The sequence below is a fragment of the Verticillium dahliae genome, genomic scaffold (genome assembly GCF_000150675.1).
Source record: "Verticillium dahliae VdLs.17 supercont1.20 genomic scaffold, whole genome shotgun sequence".
Taxonomy (NCBI): Eukaryota; Fungi; Ascomycota; class Sordariomycetes; order Glomerellales; family Plectosphaerellaceae; genus Verticillium; species Verticillium dahliae.
The window spans coordinates 303,017-322,257 of NW_009276967.1; the positions used below are offsets into that span (position 1 = coordinate 303,017).

General features: G+C 60.7%; 4 protein-coding genes across 4 annotated transcripts in view; 1 reads left to right on the top strand and 3 right to left on the bottom strand.

Annotated features, from left to right (window-relative positions):
• The window catches only part of VDAG_08399 (O-methylsterigmatocystin oxidoreductase), a gene marked incomplete at its 5' end in the record, with an annotated part of 1,897 nt that extends 1,166 nt beyond the window's left edge, over positions 1-731 (bottom strand). The window contains 2 exons of the mRNA XM_009660124.1: positions 23-155; positions 211-731. Coding sequence (XP_009658419.1) covers positions 23-155; positions 211-731 — 654 coding nt within the window. The remainder of the gene's footprint in view (positions 1-22; positions 156-210) is intronic.
• Positions 732-1,715: 984 nt separating this feature from the next.
• Positions 1,716-4,652, top strand: VDAG_08400 (GTPase-activating protein GYP7; the record flags this gene model as incomplete). Its single annotated transcript, XM_009660125.1, has 5 exons — positions 1,716-1,744; positions 1,796-1,859; positions 2,141-3,539; positions 3,593-4,174; positions 4,237-4,652. The coding sequence occupies 5 exons, from the start codon at positions 1,716-1,718 to the stop codon at positions 4,650-4,652; spliced, it is 2,490 nt and encodes an 829-aa protein (XP_009658420.1).
• A 457-nt stretch (positions 4,653-5,109) lies between these two features.
• Positions 5,110-10,564, bottom strand: VDAG_08401 (uncharacterized protein; the record flags this gene model as incomplete). The annotated part of the gene is made up of 2 exons (XM_009660126.1): positions 5,110-5,335; positions 5,400-10,564. 2 exons carry the CDS (start codon positions 10,562-10,564, stop codon positions 5,110-5,112), a joined length of 5,391 nt encoding a protein of 1,796 aa, XP_009658421.1.
• Positions 10,565-11,457: 893 nt separating this feature from the next.
• On the bottom strand, positions 11,458-17,488 carry VDAG_08402 (COPII coat assembly protein SEC16; the record flags this gene model as incomplete). Its single annotated transcript, XM_009660127.1, has 2 exons — positions 11,458-12,017; positions 12,079-17,488. The coding sequence occupies 2 exons, from the start codon at positions 17,486-17,488 to the stop codon at positions 11,458-11,460; spliced, it is 5,970 nt and encodes a 1,989-aa protein (XP_009658422.1).
• Positions 17,489-19,241: the final 1,753 nt, after the last annotated feature.

The window sequence follows — 19,241 nt, forward strand, 5'->3', positions numbered from 1 at the left end:
GGAGAATTCGAATCGTGTCGACCGGCCAGGCCATGGGCACAGTCGCCAAGGAGAACTCTGTGGTCATCTTGTCGACGAGACTGACGAGCACGTCGGGCTCGTGCGGCTCAACAATGTAGCCATAGGCCATCTTCAAGATGGTTGCCGCAGTCGTGCTGGATCTTGGTCAGACATGCACGTTTTGTTCTCGCCATGGTCATGCAAACTCACGTCTTGAAGTGCTGTAGCCACTTCTCCGGCTCGTGCAGCGTGCGCACGAGCTGTCGGTTCACCTCGAGCTCCTGGGCCTGATAATAGTGTGCTGCCGCAGCCTTGGTGCCGAGTTCTCGGTGCATGAGCTTGCGGTACCTGCGGAAGACCTCGGTGTTGCCCTGGCTGATGACTGTCTTGTCGTAGCCGCAGAACTCGTTGGCAAAGACCATGCTCGGCCGACCGGAGGTCTTGCTGGCGAACTTTTCGAGGAGGTCATGGGCCATCTGCTGGTCATTGATGAGAATGAGAGTCTTGCCGAGCACGGTCACCGAGCTGATAGGGCCATAGAGGTCCTTGTGCTTGGCCCAGTGCTGGTGCTCGGCCATATCGATGGGAGGAAAGTCGTTCACATTGCCAACAATGGGGAGCGGTTTGGGACCTGGTGGCAGGGGGAGGCGGCGTCTCTCGTTCAAGTATTGGTAAACAAGGTAGCTCAGGAGAGCCACAGCAGCCCAGGGTAGTAGAAGCGATGCTGCCATGATGTTGCCCTGGCAGCTGGTTCACGTGTGTCGGAGGGGGGACAGGGTGAGTAGCGAGGCAGGTGAGTGAGGCTCAGAATGAGAGAGAAGAGGAAGAAGAAGTGGACGAGGACAGTAACGAGGTCTGCAACGACGGACACAGAGTCTACATCAGGCAAACAATCGGCATAATCACAGATTTCATGATTGGCCGCTCACATGTCATGCAGGCGGCGGTCAGCCGTGTCGAGGAGCGTCTTCGGTGCCGTGGGTTCGCGATGTGCCGACTTGGCGGCCTCGGTGGGGTTAAGTGCTACCTGTGTGCAGATGGCGACTGGTCGTCTCCATCGCATAAAGGTGCCATATGTGGGCGAAGGGAAGTCATTGGATGTCGGATGCACCGTGACATCTTGCTGCACGAAAAGGGCCCTATGCATCGTTCACTGTTGCCGCGGCTTGCATTGCGTAGCCGTGCAAGTGAGTGATGGACATGCGTGCCGCCGGGCTCCCTGATGGAACGATGAGAGTGATGGCGTTTCGTAGGGAAAGCCATTGGCTGATGTCGATGTGTTGTTCGACGTCGACGTCCTGCTACCCAGTAGGATTGAGTTGAAGGTGGAAGGGATGGTGTTGAGCTGAGACCTCTGAGCGTCGATACTTGGCAGGCAGGCAAGGCAGGGTACCTCAAGCTCCAGCCACAGATGCTCGGTACCTAGGTACCTACCCAGGAAGCTAAGGCAAGCACGGCGAGGTACCTCTGAGGTAAGTGGAGGCATCGCATCGCGTAAGTGACGAGGCAGGCCCGTGACGAGGCAGGCCCGTGACGTAGGCGGAACGCGCCAGCTACAGCAGGCGGCCGACGCTTTCAGTCTTTCAGTGGGCGACCCCGCCATCACCATCGCTGCAGCCTGGTGACATGGTGACCTCCCATCCCAGTAGTCGCCCCCCGCCCCCCATCCTCCACCCACCTACCTCCATGTCCGCGTGAACCCCATCCGGTGCATCATGCGTGCTGGACCAAGATTTCCATTCTTGTACTCGAGCCTCTCTCTCGTGTAAGCCTTGCATTTCTGAAGCACCTCCAGCCTGTGCTTCCTCTCCTCGTCTGCTCTACCATCACATCCGTCGATCGTCCAGCCAGACACGGCTGTACCATGACCTCAGACACCCCGCCTTCAGCAGGGGCCTCTCGCGATGGAGCTACTGCCAAACCACAGAGAAGCTCATCGCCATCGGGCAGCTACTATGCCTTGAGTGACGACGACGAGGGTGAATACAACACCATCACCCACACCGAGACGGGACGTGGTGTCAAGCTGCTCTTTTCCAAGAGCAAGGTGAGCGACCTACTGCTTTCTACGAGCGACCTGCTGCTTTCTACGAATATGCTTTCCCTGCCCCTCATCGTCTAACCCATCACGCCACCCCAGGTCTACGTCCACCCAACCCCATCTGCCAAAGACAACATGCCAGGCTACATCGCTCTGCTCCAGCAGAAAGGTCACCGAAATGGCCGGCCCCTTTCCTCCTCCTCGCTCGAGCCTGGCTCCGTCGCCTCGTCAGATCTCCTCCTCGCCTGGCTGCCCGAAGCATCGCTGGGCGCTTCCGAAAGCATCTACGTCAAGGTCGACCTCAGCGACGCCGAGTCGCCCCCCAAGCAATCCTACCTCGTGCCCCCACCGCCGACCGTCACCGCCCACCAGGGCTCCATCGGCCACTACGCCTTCGCCATCCCCGTCAGCGCCATCTATTCACTGCTCGTCCGCCCCCCGAGCCTGGGCTGGTGGTACGGCTCCCTGATCATCAACTCGAGGGCCGGCGACAGCTTCCCGGCCCTCTTCTTCCACGATGGCGAATGCCAGAGCACCATCCTCAAGCGGAAGCAGCGCGCGCGCGAGAACTTTGATCCCTTTGGCGACAAGGGCGAGATGTTCTGGGGCGGCGACGAGGTCCTGCGCTGGCTGCGACGCTACATCGACATTCAACGCTCCGAGGCCGAGCCCAACATGTACCTCGTCGAGCCGAGCAAGGAAGACAGCGAGGCCTTTGGCGGCAAGCTGACGTCGAGTCAGACGCAGATTGGTCGCAAGGACAGCACCACGGGCATGAACGTCCAGGGCGCTGCCGGCGCAGCATCGTCACGCGGCGCGGGACCCGATGCCCAGATGGACCCGTTTGTCAAGTTTGTCAAGGAGACTGGGTGGAACATTATGGAAAAGTTCAGCAAGGTCACGACCATGACACGCCGAGCCGCCCAAGACGCGATCCAGAACCCCAACGTCCCTCCCCAGATGAGGCGGCTGCTGCGGAACCCAGAGGTGCAAACCATCCAGGACGAGTTTGACAGCGCGAGGATCTATCTGGCTAGGTGGGCCATGGGCATTGCCGAACAGAGCGAGCGCGATCGCCGACAGAGGATCTGGACCGCTAAGGACGTGCTGGAGCTCGAAGATACAGACGTCGGCGAGTTTGAGCTGCTGGATGGTACGAGCAGCCTGTCAATGGAGGAGCGCAGGAAGCCCGTCACGGCCAAGGAGTGGAGTACCTTTTTCGACGCGCGCACCGGGCGGTTGACCGTGACTGTCGATGAGGTCAAGGAGCGCATCTTCCACGGAGGTCTCGATCCGGACGACGGCGTGCGCAAGGAGGCTTGGCTGTTCCTTCTGGGTGTGTACGACTGGCACAGCACGGCCGATGAGCGCAAGGTCCAGATCAACTCGCTCAGGGATGCCTTTGTCAAGCTCAAGGGAGCCTGGTGGGAGAGGCTCGTGGATCTGGGCGGTGAAGGCGACGAGGGCGAGTGGTGGCGCGAGCAGAAGGGCCGCATCGGTCAGTACACCACGGCGACGGAAAGCCTGACTTTGTGCTGACAGCCACCACAGAGAAAGACGTTCACCGTACGGACCGCAACGTCCCGATTTTTGCCGGGGAAGACATCCCCCATCCAGACCCTGACTCTCCCTTCGCCGAGGTCGGCACCAACGTCCACCTCGAACAGCTCAAGGACATGCTCCTCACCTACAACGAGTACAACAAGGACCTCGGCTACGTCCAGGGCATGTCTGACCTGCTGGCGCCCATCTACGCCGTCATGCAGGACGACGCCATTGCGTTCTGGGGCTTCCAGCACTTCATGGACCGCATGGAGCGCAACTTCCTCCGCGACCAGTCCGGCATGCGCAACCAGCTCCTGGCCCTCGACCACCTCGTCCAGTTCATGGACCCCAAGCTGTACAAGCACCTGCAGTCCGCCGACAGCACCAACTTTTTCTTCTTCTTCCGCATGCTGCTCGTGTGGTACAAGCGCGAGTTCGCCTGGATGGACACGCTGCACCTCTGGGAGGTCCTGTGGACCGACTACCTCAGCAGCAGCTTCCACCTCTTTGTCGCGCTCGCCATCCTCGAGAAGCACAGGGATGTCATCATGACGCATCTGCAGCACTTTGACGAGGTGCTCAAGTACGGTAGGTGGAGATTCTTGCCCCCCTTGCTGAAAAGCAAAAAGCACAAATCTAACGCACGCCAGTCAACGAGCTCTCCAACACAATGGACCTCGACTCGACCCTCATCCGCGCCGAGGCCCTCTTCCGCCGCTTCAAACGCCTCGTCGAAGCCGTCGACAAGAAGGGCAACTTCCCGCCACCCCGCCTGCAGAGCGCCGAAGAGGTCATCCAGAGCCCCGAAGCCGCCAGGGTACGGCCCGCCAGCGCCAGCGCCAGCGCCAACGCGCCAGAGGACGCGTCGGCCTCGACGCCGAGTGCCGCCGCCGCCGCCGCCGCCAAGGGAAAGAGCCCCGCCGCCAAGACGGACGAGCCGGACGAGGCGCGGCCCAAGATTATCACGCCGGAGCTGCGCCAGCTTCTGAGCCGCAAGGTCGAGGTGCTGCCGCGCAAGACGGTCGCGAACCTCGGCGACGGGCTGCCTGCGGAGAAGAGGACGTAGAATCGGCGTGACGTTTGGGCTGGCGGAGAGCGTAGTGACAAGTCGGGAGAAATGGGATTGGTTTAGACAGATTCGGCGTTTTGGTTCGCGGGTGCGACGGGGGAACGTTGCAAAAACGAGGCAAAGCGGGTGTTCACTTCGTACCATGTACTATCAACTGATGATTTTGTCTTTTCCACAATTCTGCCAAGGCAAGAGGAATCTTCTCCTCGAGGAGGCTCCTCGTCTCACCGTCCATGATGATTGCGTCAGACGAAATCCAGTCTACGCTGGTAGAATGAATTGCCATGCAGTGCAGTGCTGAACCGCAGATGTAAACTCTATAATGCTCCTCTTGCTCCCGCTCCTCCCAAAACACGCCAACAGAGCCATCTCACCGACGGAACCGCCCCAAACGCCTTCGCCGCGCCCAGCCCCGGACCGACCGCCTCCGAGCCGACGACGATAATGCAGACCGCTAATCAAAGGGGTTATATCTATGCTGTCTCCCCGTCTCGCTGTACGGCGGCGGCGGCGGTACTCCGTGAGGCGGAGCCGGCGCCGCCGCAAGCCGTGATGACGAGGACGTCGCGGACGCGGCCGAGGGGGCGCGGGCGAGGGCCGACGCGGCGGCAAGGGGTTTCGCGGACCACTGGGCCGTCTTGGCGACCATTTTGGCAAAGTACTGCTGGATGAAGGATTCGCTGTGCACGGTGAGCCACTGTATCACGTCAGGGGGGGGGGGGGCAGAAAGGGAGCAACACGTACGTGTAGTAACTGTGGTCCGAGTCGTGGCTCTGGACGAGGTTGTGCGCCAGCTCGTGCGCCATGACAACCCACCACCAGACGGCCGCCTCGGCCTTGGCCTCGCCCTGCCTGGCGCCCGTGAGCTTGTCGGCGTGCAGCTGCAGGAAGAAGCGCAGGTTGCAGAAGATGCTGCCGCTGCTGTTGAAGGCAATGGTGCCGCCCCTGTCGTCGTAGAAAATGTGCAGCACCTTGGGCGACAGCGCGTAGACGCCGCCGACCTCGGTGAGCAGGGCCGCGAAGGCGTTGATGGCGCCGGCGTACCGCTGCAGGAAGGGCCCCGGCTCGAGCGTCATGTCGCGCGACGTGAAGACCTTCATGCCGTTGGAGGCCTCGGCTGCGAAGGCTATGTTCTTGGCCGACGTGCTGTCGCAGTACGTCGCCTGCTCCTTGACCTCGTTCATGCTCGGCGGCGAGAAGAGCTGGTTCGAGTCGTGCGACCGCGTCGAGTTGATGGCGTTCAGAAGGTTCTGCTCTACGGTGGCCGGGCTCGTCACCCTGCCATCATCCTTGCCCTTCTGCCCGCCGCCGGTGGACGGACCAGGACCAGGCGGCGGCGGCAGAAGCTGTCGGCCGTCTTGCGCCGGCTTGTCAAGCTGGCCGTTGCGCCTGTCGTCGTCGTCGTCGTCGTCCTCGGGTGCGTCGAATCCCAGCCGCCGCGTCAGGTTGGAGAACAAGCCCTTGTTCTTTCTCGTCGGTGGCATCAAGCTAGGCGGACGCTGACCCTCCTCGGGGCTCTCGTGTCCGAACGAACCCGGCATGACCGGCTCGGGTGTCTTGGCAGTGTGCCGCGCAGCCTCGGCCGCCTGAGCCTGCTGCTGGTCCCATTGCCGCTCCCTGTCCTGGATGCGCTTCTGCTCTGCGTCCAGCGCCTTGCGCCTCTCCTCCTCGGCGATCCTCGCCTCCGCAGCCTTCGCTCGCAGGATGCGGTCGACGTTGTAGCCGCGGGCCCGCAAGCCGAGTAGGTCGAGGGTCAGGAACGGCTCGAAAAAGAGGTAGGCCTGCTGGTTGTGCCGCGTCAAGAGCAGCTGGCAGATGGCCTGGCCCACCTGATACATGTCCGGCTGGCCGTCGGCGGCGACGTACAAGACCCAGCCCGCCCGCGTCTGCACGCTCGCCGCCGAGCGCTTCTCCGTGTGCGTCTTGCTCTGACCTCGCAACGTGCGTCTGAGCGCCACGTTGGTCACGAGTTCAACGATGAGGTTCTTCTCGAGCCACTTGGCGTCATGTTTGAACGCTTCCCGTCGGTAGGTCGCGTATTCGTGGAGGAAGATCTTGCTGCGCTCCACAACGTGTTTCCGGAGGGCTGCCGCCCTGTCTTGCTTATCGACGTGGGGACCGATCCTGACGTTCTCCTCGACGAGGCTGCTAAGGTTCTGCGCACCGAGAGCCAGGTAAAAGTTCTCGAGCGCTTCATCCTCCGGCGCCGTGAGCAGATGATCCTTGAACAGGCGGTAGCTGATAATGTCGTCGAGCAGGACGATGCGGTTCGCCGACGCCAGCTGATACTGCTTGATGGGGGCCTCCTCATCCTCCACATCGACAAGAGGACCCTGCGTCGTGGATGGGATTTCCTTGGCACCGAGGAGGAACGGCGACACCGACATTTTCCTGAAGAGTTCCTTGTCCCTCTTGAGCTGGGGGAGACTCTCCGCCAGAGACCGGAGCAGCGTCATGTACTTGTCGGGGCTCTGCAAGATGCTCAGCAGCCGCGCCGGCTCGCTGCACGCAAGCTGCGCAAGCTCTGGTTTTGTCGGCTCCGTCTTGGCGCCGCATTTGAAGAGGAACGCGTTGGCGTCGCCGCCAAAGTCGACAAAGTCAAAGATGTTGCCATAGGTCGTCGAGCTCCCCAGGTACACCCGCTGGGGGCTGATGAGCGTCAACGTGCTGCCACCGGCACCCGGCTTCTCCTTGCTCGCAACCGCTCCGTCGCGAGCGGGGCGACGCACGGGGACGATGGGGGCGTCCCGCAGTCTCGACAAACTTTGTTCTCCGAGGTCAGCAATACGAAGGGCAAAGTAGGCAAAGAGCTTGGCAGCCTGTTGCTCATCTTGCGGTGGCCTGGCCAGCAAGCGCGACACACACTCGTAGATGGGCGGCTCCTTCAGGACGCCAAACTTGTTGGCGTGGATGTGAAGGTCCTTTCGCAGAATGTCAAAGTGCAGAATCGCAGCAGCCTCGTTGGTGAAGCACATGCTCGGAATGACGCGCTTCTTCTCGTCGCCCTGGACAGGAAGAATTGCCTTTTGGCTGCCAGCCAGGTTGAACGACCCATACCCGTGGATGTGGTGGTTGGCGATGAAGAAGGTCATGGCTTGAACACGCAGCGCCTCGTCTTGCGACGTCATCAGTTCTACGAGCTCGGGCACCGAAGGATACGCCCGCAAGCCCAAAGTCGCGAGGAACAGTCCCTCCGTGCCGGAGGCCCGGAAGCTGCCTGGAGGGCCGGGCCACTGCAGCAGCGGCAGACCGAGAGCTCTGTGCGAATCCTTGGGCTCAAACAAGTCGCACACGCGGTACAGCTGAGTCGAGCCCTTGGTCGGTTCCAAGCCCTTGGGGCCAGCCTCGGCGGGGCAAATGCGCGACTCCTTCAGCTTCTTCATATCCGCCGCGGGAATGTCATCCTTGACAGATGCCAGGTACTTGATGAGTTCGAGGTGACTCCATCGCTTCTCTTCGCCGTTTGCGGTGGGACTCAGGAGCCTGGTGAAGATGGTATCGAGATCGAGCGTTTTCCTGACGCCAATGGCAACGAGAAACTTCTCCTTGAGGTTTTGACAATGCTCAATAACCGGCAGGTCGTCAAAGAGCTTGACGGTCGCAAAGAACGACTCGGTAGGCTTCCGCATGCCCAGCTTCGTCGGCATGACCGTGTGCGCTTGCAGCAGACCGATGACGGCAGACTTGTGCTTTGGGTTCAGATTATCCCACGCCTTGGACAAGATGAGGAGCACTTGGAGAGCGAATTTGGGCGTCTTCGTCATGTTCTGGTCGTCTGCCTTGTCAGAGAGGGACATGAGCAGGAACCTCAGCCAGGGCAAGACTTCGAGTGGCTCCCAGCCGAGCGCCTGCAGCTCCGGAGGCGCGCAACTGCTGGTAAAGGCGTGAGGGATGGTGGTGGGCGGTATAGGGGCGTGCGCAGGGATCTTGTTGACCACGAGGAAGTTTGTGATGGACCCGAGAGCAATGATCTCACCCTGATCGCTACCGTCTTGTGACACGGTCGCCACCGCAACATCCAGCAGGCTGGACTTGCTCGCAGGATCCAGCTCGCCGTTGAGTGCTCTCTTACCAGCCCAGCTGATGAAGTTGATCAGCTGCTCCCGATTCATAGCCTTGGTCTCGAGCTCTTTGCGCACGTCCTCCACCGTGATCGAACTGATCAGCCCAAAATCGATCAGCTTCTTGACGAACGGGTCGTTCTTGAGCTCCACAGGCACGACGGGGATGCTATCCACGAATTTGCTGAGCTCCTCGGATCCGATCCGCACCTTGGAGGTCTGCATGACACCACGCGAAGAGAAGACCTCAATGGAGGCCTTACGATACGACGTCCAGAAGGCTTCCTCGATGATCTGTGCCACCTGACCGCTGGGCGTCGAGTCACCAAAGGTAAACGTCTTCAAGATGTGAATGGCTTCAGGCATGAACTTGGCAATGTCCTTATTCGTAATCTTGCCACCCTTGTCGGCGGCCCTCCTGACCTTCAGGTCAAGATCACTCATCTCGTTGGCGAACGCCAGCCGCGTCATGATACCGGCAGCCCGAAGCATCTCAATGTTCCAGGAACGGACCCAGCGTGCGTTCAGGTCAATGGCCTCACGCTCCACGGTCGGAATGACAGACTGTGCCGAGATGTGCATGCCCGCACCCGTTGTCTGCGTCGTGGGAAAGCCGATGAAGATCCGGCCGCCGGGCTTCTTGCTCGGCAGGACAGACGCAAAGACGTCGGCTGATTTAGAGATGACGTCGGAACTCGAGCTCTCCGTCGCCTGCGTCTCGTCGTATGACGAAGTCAGGATGGACAATTTTGTCGTCTTCGGAGGCGGCTTCTTCGTGGCACGTTCCAGTTCTGCCGAGAAGGAGGCAGACACCTTGGTCTTGATGACCGCGGACGTGACGCGGAGGAAGATGGAGGAGCTTGACGCCTTGGTCACGTCCTCCGAGATGGTCTCCTGGGCGACGGCTTCCTCCTTGTGCGCCTTGCCACGCAGGCCAGCCTGCGAGGCACTCGACGTCAGCCTAGAGAAGAAGCTTCTCAGAGAGGGAACCTCGGCGCCCATGCCGTACTGGTCGGACTGCTTGGCAGCGGTCGCCCTGGGCTTCCAGCCAATGACGCCCATAAAAGAGGCGTCGATCTGTGCACTCGTCCGGTCGACGGTGTGTACCGTCATGAGGCCGTCGCGGGTCCGCGTCTCGAGGTCCCTTGGTATGGGCACCTCTACACTGGGCGAGGCCTTCTTGTGCAGGGACAAGACCTTGTAGTCGTCGATCCAGAACTCGACGTGCTGCAGGGCGACAAACGTCAAGCTTGTGGCCAGAAACTGGCTGACAGAGAGGAGATGGGGGAGAGGCGTCGTCGTGTTGCGGTAGTCGAGCACAAAGATGGTATCGGGAGACTGCTGGTCGGCGGGCAGCGTCGTCTTCTTGGTGAACAGGGCGTTTCCTTTCCAGTAGAAGGCCATGGCCTCGTTGCCCGAGCTCACAAAGGGCTCCTCGCAGTCGGCAAAGACGCTGTAGAAGCCCACGCCAAAGGCACCAATCTTGGTCTCGTCGGGGTTGCCCTCGGCTATCCTCTTCAACCGCCCCCAGTCTGTCTTGGTAAAGGGTTGGCCGTCGTTCTGGACCACGAGGCGGCGGAGCGTGTGATTTGTAATGACGTGCTTGAGGAGCTCGGAGCGATCGGTCGTGTTGGGCAGCGCAACAGAGGTGGAGGGCATCGTCTCCCACTTGACCTTGACGGTCGTGGCCTGGGCGTCGGCGGCGTTCTGGATGAGTTCTCGGAGAGTTGTCCATTCGCCAGAGTAGCGGGCAAGAACCTTGTCGATGAGGGCTCTGGTATCGACAGTGACGGCTTCTTCGTCCTCGCCATCCCGCATGGCGGTGGCGCGGAGGCGCGAATAGTCCATGGTTGTGGTGGAAAGGGGATGGTAGGATCGAGGGTAGAAGTCGGAGGGGGTATATCAAAGGTGGAAAGTTCGCATGGTCTAGGCCAGCATCAGAAGCAAGAGGAGCCCTGTAGGATGCGTGGTCCGTCGAAGTCTAGGTACAGGTATGCGTCGAGATGACAGAGGTGTCCAGGTTGCTCGGATCGGAGGGTCGGGTCGGCATGCACAATGACACCGTAACGAAAGCTGAGACGTATGAATAGTACAGGTACAGGAAGAGGGCGGCCAACAGTGTGAGGCAGGCCAGCGTTTTGTTGTCAAAGAACGACCTTGCCACTTGAGTCAACTCTGCTGTTCCAGAAGCTGCCGTGCGAAGATGCAAGGTCAAAACTCAGGCTGTTCGCGTCGGCGTTGCGTCGTGAGCTCGGTGAGTTCTGGCCCCAGCCCCAACGCTGCTGAGGCCAGGCTTCCCTCCATGTGTTGCCTCGTGACGCAACGCGCCTCGCCACAGGCACCGGCGCGCGCTGGGGTTGGTCGTGACAGGGGTCCGATAAGATAACCAGGCACCCTACCGATGAGGCTGACGGGCAGTTGCTGGCGTCACACCGAGCCCCTGAATGACGCCTGCAATTAGGGGCTACGTGCCTGGGTTTGGGGGCTACGTGCCTGGGTCTGGGGGCCACGTGCCTGTGGTCAGGGGCTTTGTGCCTGCAATTAGGGGCTACGTGGATCACGGATTCACAGGCAGCGTTCCTGGCGAGTACGAAAAAAGAAGAAAAGGAAAAAAAGAAAAAAAAAATTGACAAAATCGGAACGGATTCAATGCATTACAAGTTGCCATGTATAGTACAACAGAGAGACCATCTCGTTTTGGAGGTCCCGTCACAGACGCCTCCAAGTTCCAACCAAACGCCTCATTTCGCCATAATGTCCACATAGCGTCCGCTCTTCCTCGCCTTCTTCGCGCCAGGCCTACGCGGTCCTGCAGCGCCTATCAGATCATCAATGCTGCTGGCATTGCTCATGCTCGTCGTCGGCCGGCTCGGCGGTCCGCTCGGTGGCCCTGTGCTAGAGTTCGACACCGACCGCGCCATGGCTGGCGGGCCGGCCGGAATGTCGAGGCTCTCGCGCGAAGGAGCCTTTGACAGGCTGCCTGCGCCGATGGGCATAGGCGGCCGAGGGGGTCCGCCAGGGGGTCCCATGGGCGGCGCCGATGACGAGGGAGGCGGGGGCGTGCCGGTCGACTTGGGCGGTGGAGGTGTAGCCGTCTTGGCCGGTGTCTGCTCGGCCCCGGCCTTCTTGTTGACCCATCGCTTCTGATCGGGGTCGTAGACGAAGCTGCTCGACTCGCCCAACTTGGCACGGATCGGCTTGTTGCCTTGGTTGGAATCCGGCATGGCGTCCTTCTTGCCACCCCACCAACTGCCGAAGCCCCATCCCTTCTTGCCTGCGCTCTGTTCGGCTGCTCTCTTGGCTGTACTGCTGTTAGCTTTGTCGTGACAGAGACAAGGGGCATGCCCAGGGTGCCATCTTACCATCTTCTTCGGCGGCCTTCCTGAACATCTCGTCATTCTCCTTATCCTTCTCCGACTTGGATTTCCCCTGCGGCCGCAGCGCGGGAATATCATCCTCGTCGTCATCCATGAAGCTCTTCTTCTTTGGCTTCGGCTTGTCATCATCGTCATTGTCGTCGTTGGATGGCTCAACGCCCGGGTCATAGGTCGGTGGCTCGTAGCTGTAGGGCTGGTACGAAGGTGCTTCGTATCCTCCGCTAGCTGCAGCATCCTCGGGCTCGGCCTGTTGGGATTCCGGGCCTGCGTTCGTGCCAAATGACGGAGGTTCATAGCCGTACGAGGGCGGCTGGTACCCCTGATCCTGCTGAGGAGTGAATTGGGTGGGCTCATCGGCAGGTGGCGCTGGCGATCCCTGGTGCGTGATGACGGGAGCTTCTCGCAAGCCGCCGTACGGACCATAGGCAGACGGAGCGGGGTCAGGCTGGGGTGTATGGACGTCCTGGGGCGCACCGTAGGGTGCAGGGTTGTAGGCTTGCGGTGTATAGCTGCCCGCGGCAACACCAGACTGCGAGTCGATAGAGGTGCGGGTCGGCGCATCAAAGGACGCACGGCCATAGTCGTTCGACGGCTGAGTCGACTGCGCCGCAGGCGTATAACCCGACGTCGGCTCATACGAAGTCGTCGGTGGAGACGGCTGCGCTCCCATGGGTGCATAGCGCGATGCTGCTCTTGTCCCCTGTGCCAGTGCTACAGGAGCAGTGACTGGGTAGCCGGGATTGTTGTTCCCGTACACGTCAAAGTTCGAAACGGAAGGAGACGGGCTGATGGTAGGGGTGCCTCCGGCAATGCGGCCGAAGGGCCCAGTCTCCGCGCCAGGCTCGCCGGGCGTGGCGGTGCCAGAGCCGTCGGCCTCGTCGCCGGCAACAAATTTGTTAAAGCGATTCCACATGCTGTCCGAGACCTTGTTCATGCTGGGTTTGGAGATCCAGGACGAAGACTCGCCCTTGGGCGCCTGCTTGAGCCTCTTGGACAGGTCATCTACCGCAGCCTCGAGCAGGGGATGATGGTACGGAGACCTCTTTGTCTGTGCAGTGATCGAGTTGGCAATGACATCGCAGTATTGCAGCGCCTTGTCCCTGAAGCCATGCTCTGCCAGAGTTGCGGCATGCTGGAGCTTATAGGCTGCGAGGTGCGGCACGCCGGCCGAGTTGGCCCCGTTCGCAAGCGAAAGGCCATACTCGAAGACTTCGCTGAGCAACAGTGCCTCTGTCTCCTTGCCGAACTGTTCGGCTTGAGTCTTGTGGTCAGCACCCAGGAGGACAAAGCTGGCTGTCTGGTCGTCGAGACCCCCAAATACTATCGTCTTGCGGGCAAAGAGGAAGCAAATGTGTGCGGCTTCGGCTCTGCCATATGTCGACAAGAGATCACCCAGTGCGCTCAGCGCCCTGGTGTCGTCCGGGCTTCGGTTGCTGAGCACCAACCCCAGGGTCTCGCGCCATTTGTCGAGGCCATCAAGGGCGTCCTTGGCTGGCTCGGCCGTCGCGGCCGTGGTCATCAGCTGGCGGCCAGCACGAGCATGACTGGGAACCAGCTCATCGACACACTCATCGAAATTGCCTGACAGGACCTTGTAAAGTGCAGCAATCGACTCATTGTTATGCCCCGGGTGGTTGACCTCTTTGCGCACAAACTCTTGGGCGACCTGCTTGTACAGATCCGGCGACACCGTGTTCGAGATGAGCATGGCATGACCCCAGAGCCTCTTGTCGACGGCTGCCCAGACCGCTTGTTCCCGATCACCAGCGAGGAGGTGCTTGCGGATGGAGACGACTGTTTGGGGGTCAACACCGTCTGCCTGCATCTGCGTGGAAGTGGCTGGGAACGCAACACCAGCTGCGCCATCCGCGTAAAGAGGAGCTGCCTCTGCTGCCTCATCCTTTTTTGCTTCTGGCGAGAGAATGTTGCGCACGGCGGCCTCGACCTCTGCACCGCCTTCGAGAGCGCCATCGAATTCGATGAACGTCCTGAGAATCTTCCACAGCAGGACGCGCTCAGTCATTCGCTTGTCTTCGTGGGTGATTTGAGAGCTGTACGTCTGACCTGGCAAGTTTGCCTCCAGTGACTCGATTCCGGCCGTCAGCCAGGAAATGGTCTCCTTCTTCTTCGATTTGCCCTTGAGAGGCCCGGGGAATTTGGCCAGCCGATCTTCGAGAGGCTCAATGTCCTTGACCTGCTTGACGCGAACTTCGCCGGGCGTACGCACAATCATGGGTGCCGTTTGGCCCATACCGTAGCGTGGGATCTCCTTGGGGAAAGATGTGATGATGGTGCCACCAATACCCCACGAGAAGACAGGTGCTCCCTTCCACCTCTTGAGGGGGTCATTCTCACGTCCATCGGTAGGGGCGACCATGTTCAAGCTCTGAGAAGGAGCTCGGTGGCGACCCGTGCGAGGTGCTGCGGCATAGGAGTGCTGAGCACTGGCGGGCTGCGCTGCTTGCGGAGGAGCGGCGCCATGCGAGGACGCCGGACGTGCAGCAGCTTCACTGGGTTGGTAGCGGTTTTGGAGTGAGCCAGGCGATTGTGTCTGCGACCTCATCGGGGGCGCGAACCTCTGCTCGGGTGAGAGGGGGTTCGATTGCGGCTGAGGCGTGTAGTTGGCCGCAGCTCTCTTGGGCGGCGACAACATGGATGGGCCATACCCATGGGCGGACGGCGGTGGGGTGTGGCGTGCAAGAGGTGGTGATGCAGGAGTCGCGCCAAGAGAGGTATACGCATCAATAGGCTGAGGCGACTGTTCGACCCTAGCACCTTCGTCTTCCTCAACCTCCTGCGTCGGCGGCAGCGACGACACGCGGTTGACCCTCGGCTCAAATTGAGCGCTGATGCGTCGATCCTGCTGGCCGAGCTGGCCGAGCTGGCCGTGCTGGCCGTGCTCACCATTTGTGACAGGTGCAGACTGGGCTCGGTCGTGAGAAACCTCGAAGTGCGCGAGCGGGCTGGAAGTGCGAGGCAGGTGAGGGAGCACGGCGGCTGGGGGCGGCGCCGCGCTATACGTCGCCGAAGGTGGTCGGGAGGCTGGCGGGGCCGGCGAGTACCTGTTGGCCGAACCGGGCCGAGCTGTGCCATTCACAGCCGGCGCCAAAGGCGGCGCTGGAGAATAGCGACTGTTGTTGGGTATGCTCGACGTGCCCGGGCTGGTGGACTGCAAGGCTGCATACGGACTCACGCGCGGCGGCGCGACCAGTCCGGTGAGCCCGCTGGACTCAGCTCTAGGCGGAGCCGGAGGGGCCTCCTGCTTCGGTAGCTCCATGGACTGACTCGGTGGCAGAGGCGCGTACTGCGCTGGAGGCGGCCCCGGAGCCGGTCCAGGAGGCGGTCCCTGCGGCAGGGAAGCAGGACCGCCAAGAGCTGGAGACGGCAGGCGGCTGCTCTGGCGCGAGGCCGGACGGGGTCTGGAGGTCATGGGAAGGTCCTCGAAAAAGTTCTCCTTGCTCGGAGTGACAGCTCGAGGCTTCGGCCCAGCAGCTGGTCCCGCCGTGCCTGGGCTGGGAAGAGCCGAGGCAGGGCTGGGAGGAGGCAAGCCGGCAGACGGTGGTGCGGAGCTGGTCGGGCTTGGAGCGTACATGCTGGAGCTTCTGGGCGGTAGCTGCGCGGAGGGGCCTTGCACCTGAGCTCTCGGCAGCTGTTGCATACTGGCTCGCTTGCGCGGCTTGACATCCATGGGCAAGTCGTAGGGCGAGGTGTAGCCGCCCTTGTTCTTGTCGGCGAAGCTCTGGGCTTTGGAAGCCTCGGGACGCGGGGGCGGCGGCATGCCATATGCAGCTTGGCTGGGCGAGGGCTGGGACTGAGCGGCGTACGACGTTGGGGCTGGGAATGAAGTGACCACAGGCGAAGGCGCATATGCTGATGTTGGCGTCTGGGGCGGCGCCGCCGCCACAGGAACATAAGGCGACTGGGTAGCGGCAGCCTTGGGGAACGGGAAAGATGGGCTCTGCGGCGTATATCGTCCTTGCAGGCTTTGCTGTTGGGCGGCTGGCAGACTGGGTGGCTGCACAGCCGGCGCGGGTGCCGTGGTCTCGTCGTCATCGTCGTCCAAGAAGCCTTCGTCGTCACTGCCAAAGAATGCGGCGGGATCAACTGGCTTCGAGTCGCCAGTGTTATCGTCGAGCAGGAATTCGTCATCATCGTCCCCGGCAAATGCCTCTTGCCATTTGGCAGCCAGATCCTCGGTAGCGGGCTTGCTGGCGTCGTCCTCTGTAGCCAAGGCCTGCGACGGCGTCGCTTGATGCTCATCCTCCTCGGCCATCTCCTCCAGCGTATCGGCTCGCGACAGTGGGTTCGTGCCAAAGGCACCGAGTACCTGCATCGTTGACTTGCGCTCCAGCGTGGGCGGCGTATCATCGTGACCTGCATCCTGGACATTGCTGAAAAAGTCGTCGTCGGCCGAGGCTTCGTTGTCGAAGAAGGAGGCTGAGGCGGCAGTATCCGTGTGCTCGGGCGCGCGAGGGATGAGAGGCAGACCTTCCTCGAATCGCGAACCGACATTGTCCTCATCGGCGCCCGTCATGTCGCGTCCTACATACTGCGCTTGCTCCGAGAACCCATTGATATGAGGCGGTTCAGACGGGTCGTCGGCGAAGTGAGGTTGGGCTGGAGAGATTGCTCGTTCGGACAGAGGAGCGTCAAAGCCGTCCTGATGCTGCTCCGTCGCCTGGATTACATGTTGGGCCTCGGTGGCGGGAAGCGGTCGGGTCTCCGTCGACGCGCCGGGCGGGCTCGCTGGGGGAACGACCGGGAACGAGTTTGTCCTGTCAGAGGGCGGCATGAACTTGAAGGGGTCCGTGTCGGTTCGGGAGAGGTTCCAGTCGGCTTCCTCGTCATCGTGGAAGTTGATGTCATGCGACACAGTTCGGGCGAAGGAAACAGTGCTCGAGTGACCGAGAACAGGGCCGGCGGCTTGCACCTCGGGTGCTGGGGGTGATGCTTCCGTAGGCGCCGCAGTCTCGGCGTCGGCCGGTAGCGCATCGGGCTCTGCAGGAGCAGAGGTCGGATGGTCAAACACGGGCCAGTCCTCTTCAGCATCATCTTTCGCAACGGGTTCCTCTGCGAACCAGGGCCTGTTGGCGCTCTCGTCCTGGGGTATCGTGTCGGGGATCGAAGGCATGGTAGCTTCGGAAGTGGGCGTGGGTTCGGTTGGTTCGTTGATCAGCGACGCATCAAGATCGGCGGTTGCCTCGGGATGCGCGGGCGAGTCTGTGGATGATGTGGTTCTGTCTTGCGCGTAAGGCTTGGATGCCTCCAGAGAATCTTGGGCCGGTGGTGGTTGGGTGTGTGCAGGAGCGGAGGGATGGCCGTCGGCAGTGGCAGAGGCACTGCTGTTAGGCATCAGAGCGGGATGCCATGATGAGACGTGTTCGTCGGAGCTCATGTTGGCTCGACGCAGTTGATTAAGGTCGGGAACAATGGTTCCTTTCGGGGGGGGGGGGTGGCCTGATAGATGCAAAAGGCTATCTGAATGGCCAGGTCAGCCAAGGAGCTTTTGGATCTCACGATCTCAGGTGATGTGCTCGCAGCAAAAAAAACGCGACACCAGGGAGGTGGCAATCGAGATGAGGCGTGGGGACAGGAAAAGGAGGTCGCGCATAGCTGGGTAAGTAAGATGAAGGAAAACGTACAAGGACAGTCAAAGCTTGGATCTACAGAAAAGGCCAGGCCCCAAGCGCCATGTTCGATTCGTCTGGAGAAAGGGGGAGATGGTGTCGGAAGAGAACAAAGTATTAGGTGCTGGTAGAATACAGAGGGGACAGGGAGTTGAGGTACAGAGTGATGATGATAGATTGTAGCGAGGCCAAGACGGGGCGAGACAAGTGCAAGCTGGCAGCAATCCTCTGTCTGGAACGGGGAATGGAAGGCAGCACCGAGCACCGAGCACTGAGCACTGAGCACTGAGCACTGAGCACTGAGCACTGAGCATCGAGCATCGAGCAGGCATCGTCCAGTCCCGTGGCCTGTACGAGGCCACGGTGGGTCTGTCATCCTTGCCTCCGTGTCATGTTCTCCCCTGGCCCCCAGGTCCCGCGCCCAAACGAGCACGTCACCGAGGTTCAACCGGCGCATCATCCGGGCTTCCAGGTGTCCTTTTCAGCGCTTCTTCAGTGGGCCACTGTGGTCGTGCCACGGACAGGCATGCACCTTACCTGCCCACGTAACTCGGGTGGAGGTGCCGTACCTACCTACATGTAAGGTAGGTAGGTACCTAGGTAGGTAGGTAGGTAGGTAGGTAGGTAGGTAGGTAGGTAGGGAGGAAGTCACCTGTAGAGACTTTGGAGCTCGGAACCTAAGGGTCCAGCTAGCTGCAGGGAACGACCAAAAGAAAGTCAGATATGCTCATGGGATTCTGTCGAGTTCACACGGAGGGGCAACACGGCATAACGGATGCCCCGTCAATATCGAGCCATCTACATCATCAAAGTAAAATGGTCATGGTGGTTCCACAGCAATGGATGGTACATGGTAGTCGAGAGCCAGGTCGTTTGAGGCACAGTGCCTTGTCTTGCTTGTGCAGTGCCTAGGCACGTCGCAGAAAGCAATGGCCACGCGGCTGGTCCCTGAACGTCACAGCTTGATGAGCCTAGGCCTACATGTACCTACCTTAGGTAGTGCTAGGTACGGTACCTACCTAAGCAAGTCTAAGGCCACAGTGCCACAGCGAGTGTCCTCTAGTCAGTACGTACCTCACATCAGTGCACCGTCAGTCGCGAGGGGACTGCCTGCCTATTCGTTGACTGAGATGCTTCCCTGCATCCCGGTCCATCCATCCATCCATCCATCCACCCATCCACCCATCCACCCATCCACGTCGGCATCATACCTCCTGGGCAGCTCAGTTTCTGCCCTGTCGGATGCATTCAGTATACCGGTCCGAACAAGCGTCGCCCTTTTCTTGATGTATCTATTGCCTCAGCCACTTTTCTACTTTCCGGCACGAGTCTGGCCTTGAGCTTTGCAACTGCGACCAACTCCTAACCCTATTCAACTACCAGCAACCTTGACGCCGCCCCAGGCTTTGGCTCCAGATGCAGCTGTCTTGTCAGCGTCTGACGCCCCGATCGACCCAAATCATCATCACCTTTCGTCAGCTCGCCTGAGCTGTAGAGGCTTCCTCCCCGACCGGCCGCGGC